This window comes from Nannospalax galili, unplaced genomic scaffold (genome assembly GCF_000622305.1).
Source record: "Nannospalax galili isolate Female #2095 unplaced genomic scaffold, S.galili_v1.0 scaffold128, whole genome shotgun sequence".
In the NCBI taxonomy this organism is placed as follows: Eukaryota; Metazoa; Chordata; class Mammalia; order Rodentia; family Spalacidae; genus Nannospalax; species Nannospalax galili.
Window position 1 is genome coordinate 2,165,839 of NW_008360322.1, and position 14,139 is coordinate 2,179,977.

At 40.3% G+C, this 14,139-nt stretch overlaps 1 protein-coding gene across 1 annotated transcript in view; it reads right to left on the reverse strand.

The window, feature by feature from the left end:
- Positions 1 to 14,139, reverse strand: part of Mcc (MCC regulator of WNT signaling pathway) — a 489,620-nt gene that overhangs the window by 364,912 nt on the left and 110,569 nt on the right. Inside the window, exon 2 of the mRNA XM_029559747.1 lies at positions 13,406 to 13,653. Coding sequence (XP_029415607.1) covers positions 13,406 to 13,653 — 248 coding nt within the window. The remainder of the gene's footprint in view (positions 1 to 13,405; positions 13,654 to 14,139) is intronic.

Consider the following 14,139-nt stretch of genomic DNA (forward strand, 5'->3'; position numbering starts at 1 on the left):
GAGAGAGATCTTCTTGATTGGATCATCTGAAGCTGGAAGACACACCCTAAATGTGGGTGTTACCTTCTGCTGACAGCCTGTATAAAAGGCCAAGGCAGAGGAGAACGCCTGGCTTCTTGCTGCTTGCCTTCTCTCTCGTTGGTGAGTTCGTCTTGCTGCTGTAGACTGAAGACTAGCTGATCTCTTGGAATTTTTCAGACCTTCAGTGCCAGATTGGGTCTACTGAGACATCCAGCCTTGTGGACTGAGTGACTATGGATTCTCATCCTCTCCAGTATGGTGCAGGCATTGTTGGACTACTCGGACTCTATCCTGTGAGCTAAGGTGATAAATCTCTGTACATATATATTCATTCTACCAGCTTTGTTTCTTTGGAGAACCCTGACTAATATAGCTTCCTTCTTTTTTTTTTTTTGAGGCAGGGTCTCCCTGTAGCCCCAGCTGACCTGGAACTCGCTATGTAGACCATGCTGGCCTTGAATGCACAGAGATCCACCTGCCACTGCCTCCCAAGTGCTGGGATTAAAGGTGTGTGCCACCACACCTGGCACAGCTTCCTTCTTATATCACCCTATAATTGTTCTCTTTCTGCAGTGAACACAAAATGGAGAGATATTGTGATAGCTGGTTTTAATGTCAACTTGCCACAAATTACAATCACTGATTAGGGGGCATCCATGGAAGAACTGTCTTAATTGCCTTAGTTGATGTGGGAAGACCCACCCCAAATGTAGGTGGCACTTTCTGGTAGCAGCCCAGATACAAAGGGGCATGGCAGAAGGAAGATTATCTGTCTTTTACTTATTTGGCTTTCTCTCTCACCCATGTTTATTTATCCTGTTGCTACTGATTCTTTCACTCATTACAGAACCAGCATTTTGTTTTCAGGCTCCTATCACTGACTAAGGTTCTTCAGGAACCCTCCAGGTATTCAGTGCCAGGTTGGGACTACTGAGGCACCCATCCTGGTGGACTGAGCAACTGCTGGGTTCTTGATCTTTCCAGTGTGAGACAACCAACTGTGGTACTTACTATTCCAACTGTTGAGGCAGTCTCAAGGACCAAGCAATACCAGGTTCTTAGTTTGTCAGATGTGATTTAGGTGTTGTTACAATTTCAAAGTATGCTGAATCAATCAATCAATCAATCAATCTATCTATCAATCAATCAATCTATCTATCTATCTATCTATCATCTATCATCTATCTATCTATATGGTGTGTGTGTGTGTGTGTGTGTGTATATTCATTCTGCCAGATTGTTCCTCTAGAGAACCCTAATACTATCCAATGTACCAAAAATAAAATTGGTCATCACAAATACAGAACCTAAAGTTCATACTCCAAATATACCAAAACCAGAAACAGTTTCACTATGATAAATTACATGCATCTGACTCTTGATTATTCTCACTGTCCTAGATGATGTCAAAGTAACTGACTTTAATTTCACTAGCTGTTTTGTACTTATATTTAAAATTTTTTATTTTTTTTTTATTTTATGTGTATGAGTGTATTGCCTGTATGTATATAAGTCCACCTGTGTTGTGCGGTGCCCATGGAGGTCAGAGGAAAGTGCTGGATTCCCCTGGAACTGGAGTTACCGACAGTTGTTAGTCACCATGTGGGTGCTGAGAACTGAACCTGGGTCCTCTGCAAGAGTGGCCAGTGCTCTTAACTGCTGAGCCATCTCTCCAGCCCCTGTACTTATATTTTAATATGTAGATTCAATTACCTGAGAACTCACAACACCTCAGATAATCAATGAAGACAGGTGATGGGCAGGAGTGGGAGGTGTCAGAGTTTCCTATTTCATTACCTCGTTTTCATTGGTCGCTCCTCAAGACACAGCTGAGACTAAGTCTAGGTAAATTTCCTAGTTTAGTATTCCGCATTTTCCCTTGGTTAGGAAAAATAAAAGCATTCAGTTTAATGGATGCTGCTGATCTTGCAGGTTACTAAATCTGTAAACCATATTAAGGAAATTATCATATTATATCCTTAACTATGCTCATAATTTGAAAGCAAGATTTGTCACACATAGAAATTGCCTCTGAATAATGAAGATTCTCCTCTGTTAATACATTTTCACTGTAGGGTTGCTTCTCTAAATATGCTGAGGTGGGGCTTCTGTGTGTGAGAGAGAGAATGTGTGTGTGTGTGTGTGTGTGTGTGTGTGTGTGTGTGTGAGTGTATGTGGCATACATGTGAAAACATGTATAATTGGAAAGTATTTCAACAGTTTATCCAAAAAAAAAAAAAAAAAAAAAACCCAGTGCCTTTGCTGGTATCTTAGCAGCGTGTGACCAGCCTCAGATTCCTTTTACTCCACAGCTCAGTTGGGTTTGCTCAGTCATTGCCTAACACTAAAGCAATGGAGAGCTCAGATGTCAAGATGCCCCCAAACCGGTGAAGGCAACAAGAAGAAAAACAAGCTTTGAAGTTCATGCTTTACAAGGATCCTTCAACATACTGCTCCCTAATCCTTCCCACCAATCCACACCAAAGGCAGAGGAGAGTCAAGAAGTCTAGGGGATAAACTCAATCACCTTTAAGCTAGAGGCTTCTTTTTAAGTCTATTGTTTTATCTTCAAATTCATTTGAATTTTTCAATTGTCCTCATATGTCCTCATTTGCTTTAATCTATTTTTAGAACAGGACACCAATACACCCAATTTTCCTCCAAATAACCAGTTAAATCGATGCTTGAGGAGATGTACTCTATTTTTTAGACTCTTCATCCATAACCATTACTAGGTGCTTCTAGATGGCCATATGCCTCATTCTGAGGCACAGGGACATTTAATTTGATGACAGGGTGGATGTTTTCTAGCAACATTTTCTCACCCTCCATGGCTACCCTGTTGTACTCCCTCATCTCTACATCCTTGATTTCTCTGCAGTTCCTGATGATCTGTTTGGGCTTTGCATCATCCCAGAGTCTTTGTTTCTCTGATAACGGTTCTCGTATATTTTCTCCTTTGTACGTTTTTTTTTTTTTTTTTTTTGGTGTCACGTTTTCCACTTGATGTTTTAGTATTAGTTACAGTCATGCCTTTTGTCTTTATTCCTACAAATTTCACAAACTTAATTCCTCATGTGTATCACATTTATTGCTCTGTAGCAAGCCACCAGAAAACACAGTGACTTCACAATCATTTGTTATGATTCTCAGGTCAACAGTTTAGACTAGACTCCTGTGTGGGTGGTACTTTGGCCAACCCTGCCTGAGATCACTACTGTGCAACTTTCATTGTACAGTAGCTTGACTGGTGCCGGAGGGCTGAGATGTCCACATTCATAGGCTGGGGGCTTGGTGTTGGCTGTTTGCGGGGGCATCTCACTCTATGTGGGAAACTATCAGTTGTTAGCCTGGTTTAGTCGTGTCTTTATGGTGGCAGGAGTGTTCCAAGAAACACAAGAGGGGAAAGAAGAAATGAAAGAGGAAGCTGCAAGGATTTTGAATACTTGGCTCCAGCAGTTTGTATAATTTGTGACATTCTGCTGGTCAAAGTAAATCAGGAAGCCAACTTAGATTCAATGGCTGAGGAAGAAGACTATCTCTGGAGGAAAGCTATGAAATATTGCGGTCATGTTTTTCAATTAACCACACTATGGCTAACTGTCAACTAAAGAGAAAGCATCATAGTGAAGGCATGTATTGGACATCAGCTGAAGTGAACTCAATGCAATCATTTCATCTAGCTAGAAAAGGCAGCCTCGGTTAAGAATAGATTTGAAGAAAAAAAATTAACATTGTACTATAAATCATTGCTTGGAGTCATTTACAACAGTTGCCCAAACCCAAACATAGACGTTTTAATTTCAAATGAATAGCTATACCTCAAAGGAAGGGGTCAAGCTGAGTGAGATGAGACAAGACTACATAATACCAGCCATCAGGAGACTAAGGCAGGAAGATCACAAATATGAGGCAAGTCTGTGCTCCATAGCAATGTGTTATCTCAAACCAAAAATATACCAAACAAAAACATACAGAGTCTATGCCTTGAAGGTCGACAGTAAATTAACAAGTGATTGCCATACTGAGACTAAGGTGCTGTGAGTTCTAAAGGTCTTATTTACTGATATACTAATTTATTGATCAATTTCTTATTGAGTGCTTATCATGTGCCAGGCTCTGTGCTCTTTCCCCAGAATGCACAATCTAGTAGACAAGAGATGGAAATGAATAACTGTAATACAATATGATTCACAATTATCATGGCAGATACATACACAGAATATAACAAAAGCACATCAACCATGAACCAGTTCATTTAAAACTTTGTAATTTCTCTGTATAACAAGAAAAACAGGTATCTCCTGGTTCTAAGTTACATATGCATGTACATCAGCATTATCCAGCTTTATATCCTTTTGAGGATTGTGAGAGTATATATGCCAAGAAAAGAAAGGAAGCAAGATTCCATTATAAGACCATATGGTGGACAGCTGTTATTTCTGCAGGCTCAGTACCCATCTCCCTTCATGTGTACTTTGACTCTCTGGACCTTTTCTGTAGATTTCGGTCCATATGATGGTGACAGAGACAACACAACACCACAACATACCAATTTTACAGACTGAACATGTGATCTAAGCCTGGGCAATCACTTTGCAGTATTCCTTTGACCAGTGTGAATTGTTCAAGTATTGATTTATAGCCAAGAAGAGGTAGGAAGACTGATTACTAACACCACTGTGATATGGATTTGAAGAAAAAAAGCACTCTTTTTCATATTATCCAGAATGAATGTAAGCTTGGGGTTGCTGGAGGCCACAGTAAAGAGCCCAAGAAAAAAGCCAATTCTGAAGGAGCAGGTTGAGATGGGGCGAAAAACTAATGACATGTGAGACTCTGGATGCAGTCACAGGGGTCCAGTGGCCCAGACTTCTCTGTGCTAATTGTTAATTGCTTGCACAGTGCTCCAAGGGGATTTAAATCATTTTTGACATTGGTCTGTAGCCAGAACTCTATATAGTAGGCCAATCCAATTAGAATGAAGAATGCTGTCGTCTTAAATGGCTTAAATTAAAAAAAAAAATCATGTACACAGGAAAGAAAAAATCCTAGAATCAATGCTAAGAGTAATTCATTCTAGAAAACTGGCATGTGTCAAGACTAGATGGATTTTTTTTTGGTATATCTTAATTATGCTTTTAATTTTCTCATTAAAGATATCAAACCAAAATTAAAAATTCTGTGTATTTGTTTTTGTTTTCTTAAAATGCCAGAGAATCAGAATTTTTTCTTACATTTCTTTGGCAGGCTTGTACAGTTTAGAGTCCTTCCTATTCTTTGATCTACCTTTTTAGTTCAACATCCTATTATGGAAAATCTTTTTGCCATTAACTGTCTCCAAAAACCTTCAGGTTTTTATACAGTTCCTTGAGGACCCCTGAGGTTACTATCAGAGCAGTAGAGAAAGCTGACACAGCAGGTAACAGTCTACCCCAGGGGAAGGCCAGCAAAGACTCTTTGAAAATACAGTTTATTGGAAACTGTGAAATCTGTTCCAGTTTTAGCGCAAATTTAATTTAGTTGCACTAATTAACAGATTTTAATGCCTGCTGTATTGTAAAATATTTTTTTAGGAATCATTTTTAAGTACATGTATATACACACATGTCTGTGCGTGGGTATGTGTGAGGGCAGGTGCTTGCAGAGGGAATCAGATTTCCTGGACCTGGAGTTACAGGTGGTTATGAGCCACTTGATATGGGTGCTCAGAAATGAACTCAGGTCATATGCAAGAGCAGTAGGCATTAGCCACGCATGATGGTACATGCCCTTAACCCTAGCACTGGGGAGGCAGATTTTTGTGAGTTTGAGACCAGCCAGCCTGGCCTACATTGCACATTCCATAATGAGACTCAGGCTCAAAAAAACCAAAACAACAGCAATAACAACAACAACCACAACAACTGCAGTTGATTAACTGCTGAGCCACCTCTCCAGCCCCCAGTGCCTAGTATCTTAAATAATTTTGTGAGCTCCTCTGGAAGAGACAGTCAGCATTTCTTCAGTGGTCAGCATCCAGGTAATCACCCTTCTCCATAATTCACACGTTTGACATAAGTATGTGGAAACTTTGTATAAGGTTTACAGGCATAGTTAAAATAGAAACAAACCTGTTTACTTAAAAGGGAATGTTCAAATAAAAGCTCTGTTGGATTTGCCATGGAATTACCTAATGCTACAAATTTTTTAAAAACACAGAAACTCAGAGTCTTTCCTCATCAAAAAGAACAGCCCGTTTTTAAAAATAAAATCCTCAAGTAATTCCAGTGACTTCAGGGGATTTGTTGCCCACTGGGAATCAGCTAGCATACAGGAAACCCAAAACTGCTTTGGTGTAATGGACAGGTCACTTTGCTGCTGAACAGTTAGTTGGGCTTGAACTAATAGGAACTGCTCTTAGATCTCTCCAAAAGACTCCAGGGACCATGTGCCTGTAATTTCTGGGAGTGCCTCCTGGACAACAGTGCTCTAATCACTGGGCCATTTTTCTGGCCCCAATATCAGTAATTTTTTTAACCATTTTTTTGTTATTGTTATAAATATCAAACTATATAGTTGATATCTGACACAAAGATTTAAAAACATTGTTTCTAAGATGGCCTTAAATGGATATGAAAATGTATTATGAGCTAATTGTTCAGGTGCCTTAATTTCCCCCCAAAGTGTACTTAAACAGAGAATGCTTTGTGAGTCAAAATTTATGGTCAATTAAGTTAAGGAAATGCTATATATTTTATTTTTCTCCTGGAGATTCACAGGAAGCATTAGCATATTAAAGGCTCTGAGATGTCTTGTAGTAAAGAAAACTATTAGTCTACCTTAACCCAAAGTTTTCAAATTCTTTGACAAAGGAATTCTTTCTTCTCATATTTATGACCATCCCTTGAAATCACTGTTCCAGGGAATACACTTGGGATAAATGAATCTATTGAAATTCCTCTTCCAAGTTGTGTATGTAATGTTTTGACAGGTCTTTTTCTGCCAACTAGACTCCCTGCTGAGGTCGTGCTGTGAAATGTCAGAGCCAACAATAAAGTTTCTCTGACAGTTAATAGTGAAACCTAAGTTTTTCTTAGGCTTCTCTCATGACAGCCCAACATTCTTTCTACTTTTCTCTATCTTTATCTCCACAGGTAAAATCCCAACATGTTTTAAATTCACGTTCACAGTACTATTGGCTCCAATTATAGGTTATCTGTTCTGTACTGACCGATGGTGTCCTGCATTTTGTAATCTGAACATTACTGCTGGGACTGAGGCTGTAGCTCAGAGGTAATAAATCGGCTAGCATGTGTGGGATCCTGAGTTCAAGCTCCAGAACAAGTCATTTAGCTTGTCATGCACCTTTGTCTCTATGGTTAAATTGTGAGTTCTTAGTATCTAGAACACTGCACTGCTCTTCTGTACATCCCTGGAAGAGTGTGACCACAGTGCATTGCTCACACACTCCTTCACTTGGCATGTACACGTACGCATTGAGCGTCTCTCACATGCCAGGCACTGTTCGAAGTGCTTGTGTTAGTTACTTTTCTGGTTGCTGTGAGAAAGTACCTGATAAAAGCAACTTAAAGAAGGAAGGGTTTATTTTGGCTCATGGCAAGAAGGCATGATGGGCACGTGAGACAGCCGATTGCACCACCTCCACAGTCCGGAAGCACAGTGATGAATGCTGGTGCTCAGTTCACTTTCTCTCTTTTTTCAGTCCAGGACACATTCAGGCTTTATCTTTCCAACTCAATTAAATGAATCTAAAAAGTCCCCCACAGACATATCTAGAGATTTATTTCTTAGAAGTCTCTAGATCCTGTCAAATTGACAGCCAATACTAACCATCACAGTGCTGGAGTGTTCAAGCATGAAAGACTCTCAAGAATCTTAGAACTCTGGCAAAAGTTTTGTTGCATTTGGGGAAATATTTAAGTAAGTGTTCAAGTAGCTTCACATCGTGTGCCAGCTAGGGATGAGTCAGTGTAGTGACTGTATGAAACAAGTGACAGGCAGGAGTGACCTTAGCTAGGGAAGACCATCCAGATGACAGCATATACGAGCTGAAATCTGCATAGAAGAAAAAGCCAATCATGCCTTAGAAGGTTGCAAAAAAAAACATGGCTTTGGAACACATGAGCATTGTAGACATGGATGATCCAAACCTGTTTTTATAAATTTAGAAGACCACTACGACTGCAGGGTAGAGGATAAAATGTCAGGAACCCTGAAGAATCCCAAGGCAGTTACATGTTATATTGGCAGCCAATGTTATATTGGCTCTGACAATAATTTGAGCAAGTGTGGTGGTAGGAGAGTAAAGATTCTGGATTTACTTTGTCACAGGGCAATGGGATTTGCCAGATGGACCAACAAAGTAACCAGTGACATTTCCTAGACGGTGATACTTTTGAGAGGAATGGAGTTTGGAGGAAGGGTATGTGGAAAGGAATCAAATTCTTTTTGATTATATTAAGAGTTAAGAGGGCTATAAGATATCCAGGAGTATTACATCCATCAATCTTTGGCTTCCATATGCACATGTGTACACACACAAAACACACACACACACACACACAGATACACAGAAGTTGTACAGGGATGAGAAAAGGATTTTTTAAAAAGCTGAACCAACTGTGAGGTGGCTCGATGGATTAGGGCCCTTGCCATCAAGCCAGACAACCTGAGTTCAATCCCATGGATCCATAAAAGTTAACAGTCTCCATTATGAGATTAGAAAAAAAAAGATGTTAGAAACTTAATCTCACTACAGTGTTAGAAACTTAATCTCACTACAGATTTTGAGGAGATGATTAGTAATATGTAAGGTCAGTAAGGTGGGCCTTCCATAACGGAATCCTGGTGATTTTTTAGGAAGAAGATGCAAAGATCAGAAGAGGTATATGTATACTCCCATCTCTTGCCTGTGAGGTCCTATGATGATATGAACTCTACCAGTAAGGACTCTATTACCAATGTAGGCCCTTAAACCTCCAGAACTGTGAATCAAAGAAATTGTTGTTTTTTTAAAATAAAGTTATCTTGTCTCCAGTATTTCATTAAAAGTAATGCACAGTGGACTAATACATTTGTATTCAGTTCTAAGTACGTGCCAACCATTGCTTCTGGTGCCTGCATATGAATATTAACTCCTTTATCTCTCAAAATAACAACTGCCTCCTTTTATACTTGAGGAAGGAGAGACACAGAGAGCTGAAGTCATTTGTGTAGTGTCATGTTGATACTGTAAGTGATGGGAAAATTCACGCTCAGACTCTGAAGCATTGACTCAGGTAAGAGACTTCAGAGCTGTGGCTCATAACATGAGTTGAGAGTCACCTCTCTTCACTTACCTCTTCTTTTTCAAGGGTATAAACTTTTATCAAATGGTGAAATAAAAATTTCAACCTTTTCTCTGGTTAAGTCGATCTAGTGAGATGATAAGGATAATTGGAATTAGCAATTCTTTCAAACTTGCTGCTTCAGAATTTGTATAAGCTTCTGCTATAGATTAGAAGAAATTTTTAGCCTGCGGTGGTGTCACACACCTGTAATTTCAGCACTGGGGAGGCAAAGACAAGAGAGTCACTCTAAATTCAAGGCCAGCCTGGTCTACACAGTGAGTTCTGGGTTAGCCGGGACCACATAGTGAGACCCTGCTGCACAAAACAAAACAAGACAAAATAGAACAGGACAAAACAAAAAACATTTTAATAGTTAAATAGTATAGTTCTTCCATATTCAAATTTGAAACACAGTTATCCATTATTTTAATGACTCTGTAACATTCAATTATTGGGATATATAACAGTTTACTTAATCTTACACATAGGCACACACAAAAACACATACACACAAACACAAACACATATACAAAATGTGTATTTATGTATTTATACAAGAAATTTGTGTTCTTGGCAGAAACAAAAAGGAAAAGAAGCTAGGTAGAATCAATTCCTTTCATTCCTTTGTTTAATAAATATGTCTTTGTTGAGTGATAATTTTATTTTATAACATCTTTATAAATCATGCCTTCAAATACTATATAAAAGCATGAAGAAAATGAAATGAAAATCTGTAAGATACCTGTGATGGCTAATCCTGGGTGTCAACTTGACTGGATCTGGGATTAACTGAAATGAGAGAGATCTTCTTGACTGGCTCATCTGAAGCTGGAAGACACACCCTAAATGTGGGTGTTACCTTCTGATGGCAGCCGGTATAAAAGGCCATGGCAAGGAAAATGCTTGCTTTTTGTTGCTTGCCTTCTCTCTCGCTGGTGAGTTTGTCTTGCTGTTGTAAACTGAAGACTGGCTGATCACTTGGAATTCATCAGACCTTCAGCACCAGATTGGGACTACTGAGACATCCAGCCTCGTGGACTGAGTGACTGGATTCTCAGCATCTCCAGTGTGGTGCAGACATTGTTGGACTACTCAGACTCTATCCTGTGAGCTAAGCTGATAAATCCCTACACATACTTATTCATTCTACCAGTTCTGATTCTTTGGAGAACCCTGACTAATACCATCCAGAAGTACATGAAGAAATTACTTAAAAACAAGGCTGTCTGGAAATACATGCCTGGTATTGCAACTGTGGCCAAGAACCAAAGGTTGGGGAGGTTACAGACCCCAGGGGTGAACCTACTACTATTATTTTGCTAAACGACACAGTATTAAATTATCTTTTAAATTTGTATCTCTCTGCCAGGAGATTAGTGCATCTCGGTTTCTTTGTGCAATGTGTGTGTGGATGGTGGTTAATGTAGAAACTCACAACTGGTCAAAGTACAGACAGTACGCGTCAGTGAAGTGTTCAGTCATAAATGGGACAGCTATATCACAACCCCTCCCAAAAGCTCAGGGACCATCAGGGAAGAAGGGGTAGAAAGGCTGTAAGAGTCATAGGTTAGGGAGGACGAGTGGGAAACAGTGTCTTCTGGATATGACAGAACCACTGCACTCATAAACTCAGAGCAGCTATGGTTTGCTGCACAAGACTTGCACAAGATCAAGCCATTCAACATTCTAGCATGGAGTGGGGAAGGGTTCATAAGCCCCCACCCCTAACTAAGGAGTTATGGACAGTTGATGGCTTTGGAGAAGAGTCAGTTTAAGAGTGTGACCCCTGGTAGTAGACCACGTTCTAGTGCACGGCCCCACATCTAGGTGTTTGTGTAGAAAAAATTGGACTCAATGGGTTATAAATTTTTTTTTTTTTAAAGAAAGACTTAAAGCTGGGAGGATAGGGAAATGGGGCGGATCTTGGAAGAATTAGGGGAGGAGTAGGGGTGAACATGATCAAAATGCATTGTATGAACATTTCAAAGAATTAATAAAAATTAAAAAAAAAAAAAAAAAAAAAAAAAAAAAAAAAAAAAAAAAAAACAGGACTGGTGGACTGAAGAGGTGGCTTGTTGTTTAAGATCACTGGCTGCTCTTGCAAAGGATTCAGGTTTGGTTCCCAGCCCTCACATGGTGGTTAACATCTGTGTGTAACTCCAATTTCTGGGGATCCAACGCCCTCTTCTGACCTCCACAGGCATTACAAGCACAGGTGTACTTACATACATCCAGGCACAATACTTGAGAATAAATTAGAAATAAATACATTTTTTAATTTAAAAAAAAAAAGACAGAGCTAGGAGTGCAGCTTAGTGGTCGAGCATATGCTTATCATATACAAAACTCTGGGGTCCAGTCCTTAGTACTGAATAAACAAGAGGAAGGGAGAGAAGGGGGAAAATTAGCAAAAGTAAATAAATCAGACAGAGAGAGATATGTAGAGAAGATAGAAAGAGAGAGAGAGCGAGAGAGAGAGAGAGAGAAGAGCAAGTATACCAATTGTAAACAGTGGTTGCTATTCCTGCATAGTGAGATTAAATATGAGTCTTATTTTCTTTTGTTTACATTTCCCCCTTTTTTTCTAGAATGAACATATATTACTGTAATGTTCAGAAATAATTCTTACAAAATTAAATATTTCTACATAGTTTGCTGAGAGCACATGTATTACCACACATCTCATTTGCCACTAAAGTAGAATCCATTAAGATAGTAAGGCCTGGGGTATATATGGACATTTTTATTGCTCCAATTACTCAATATTAATTCTCCAAATAATTCCACTGTCAGTGACATTGCTCTGAATCCCCCCCTCCATCCCTCCCTCCCTCCTTCCTTCCCTCCTTCAGCCTCTCTTTCTGTGTGTGGTGGGACTCTACACAATTACCCATGCTAAAGGAAACAAATGATATGCAACTAACATAGAGTTTCAAGTTCCCCCTAGACTAGATCTACCTAGCAGAAAGTGAAATGGAGAAAAGATCCTGCAGGCATTTTCAAGGGGAAAAAAATTCCTGGAAGTCCAGGTATGGTGGTGCACACTTTTAATTGCAGCGCTTGCTGAGTTCGAGGTCAGCCTGGTCTATGTAGCTAGGCCTACACAGTGAGTCCCTGTCTCAAAAAATAATTAAATTAATCCCTGAAATTTAAGTAAAATATTCATATTCCCCCCACATCCATTTGTTCAGACTACTCCTTAAGATGCCTCTTTTCTTTTTAATTATGTAAAATTTCAAACGTCTTAAAAATATACATAGTAGAGTACAGTTTCAGTAATTATTAACATCATTAAGAACTTTCTTTTCAGGCTGGAGAGATGGCTCAGCGGTTAAGAGCACTGACTGTCTTGCAGAGGACCCGGGTTCAATTCCCAGCACCCGCATGGCAGCTACAAACCGTTCTTAACTCCAGTTCCAGGGGAATCGGAAGCCCTCTTCTGACCTCCGCAGCGTTGCACGACATGGGTGCACTCACATACATGCAGACAATACACTCATACACATTAAAAAAAAAGAAGAAGAACTTTCTTTTCAGCTGCTTGTCTTGTGCCAGAAGGAAACTGTAACATACATGAACAGGAAAACTATAGAAAACTTATTAAATGGTTTTTAACAACAATTGCACTGAGCAGTGAAGTCCCCGATAGCTCCTAAGGCCTGCCGATGTTATAACCCCTTCCCAAGCCGTTCGCCCTATTTTTTCTTTCTTTTCCTTTATCTGTTTTCTTTTGATTTTTGTTTTGAGACAGGATCTTATTTATCTCTCAGACTGGGCACAAACTCCTAATCCTCCTGCCTCTGCCTTTCAAATGCTGGCGTTCTAGACATGTGACCCCATGCCTGACCTTCCACAACTGTTTGAATGTGTCATTATGGTTGAAAGATGTGAGAACTGCTGGAGAGAATGAGGAAGCACCCAGCACTCCCAGAGAAGCTGTGCCTGGAGGGCAGTCCAGGATGAGCGGGGTCAGGGAGTGGGGAGGCCACACACGGAGACATGACACAGCAGCGTTGGAGGGCATAATTGCCCTGCCACTTAGTGGTACCTACCCAAACCGTTGTCACTGCTTGTGGGCCAGGAAACAATTCTGTTCCTCAGCTTCTTCTTTTCACTGGAGTTGTCTGACTTGACAGAAAGGTCCCCTTCTTCCTTCCTAATCTCTTGAATGAGCTGCATGCGGCACCTTGTAAAATCCTGAAAGGAAATCTTTCCGTTTTCATCTGCACCCAGTTGGTTCATGATCTCTGCCACAGACTCTTCCATATTCAACTGGCGGCAGACCATCAGCAAGTCATTTCTGCAGGTGGGGGTGAACAGAAGATGTGTCAGGAAGGCTGTCTGGGCTAGGGAGTGGCCTTACCAAAAATAAAAAAAAGCATTTCTTAAATTCATTTGCCATCAGTAGACTGATTTGCCACTTTCTCATTGCTTCCAGAAAAGTGGTAGGGTACCCTACCCCCTGAAATCCTGTTTCATCTGGATTTTCTAGACAAAACCTTTAAAAAAAAAATATCTATTGTGCTGTATAGCTTTAGTGTCAACTTGACACACCTGGGTTGAGGGAGCCTCGATTGGGGAATTGCCTCTATTGGACTGGCCTGTGGCCATGTCTGAGGAGCATCTTGATGAATGATGCGGGAGGGCCCAGTCCACTGTGGGTGGTGCCACTCCTGGGCAGGTGGGCCTGTGTTGCATAAGAAAGCAGGCTGAGCAGGGGCCAGGAGAGCAAGCCAGTAAGCAGCGTTCCTCCATGGCCTGTGCTCCAGCTCCTGCCTCCAGGTTC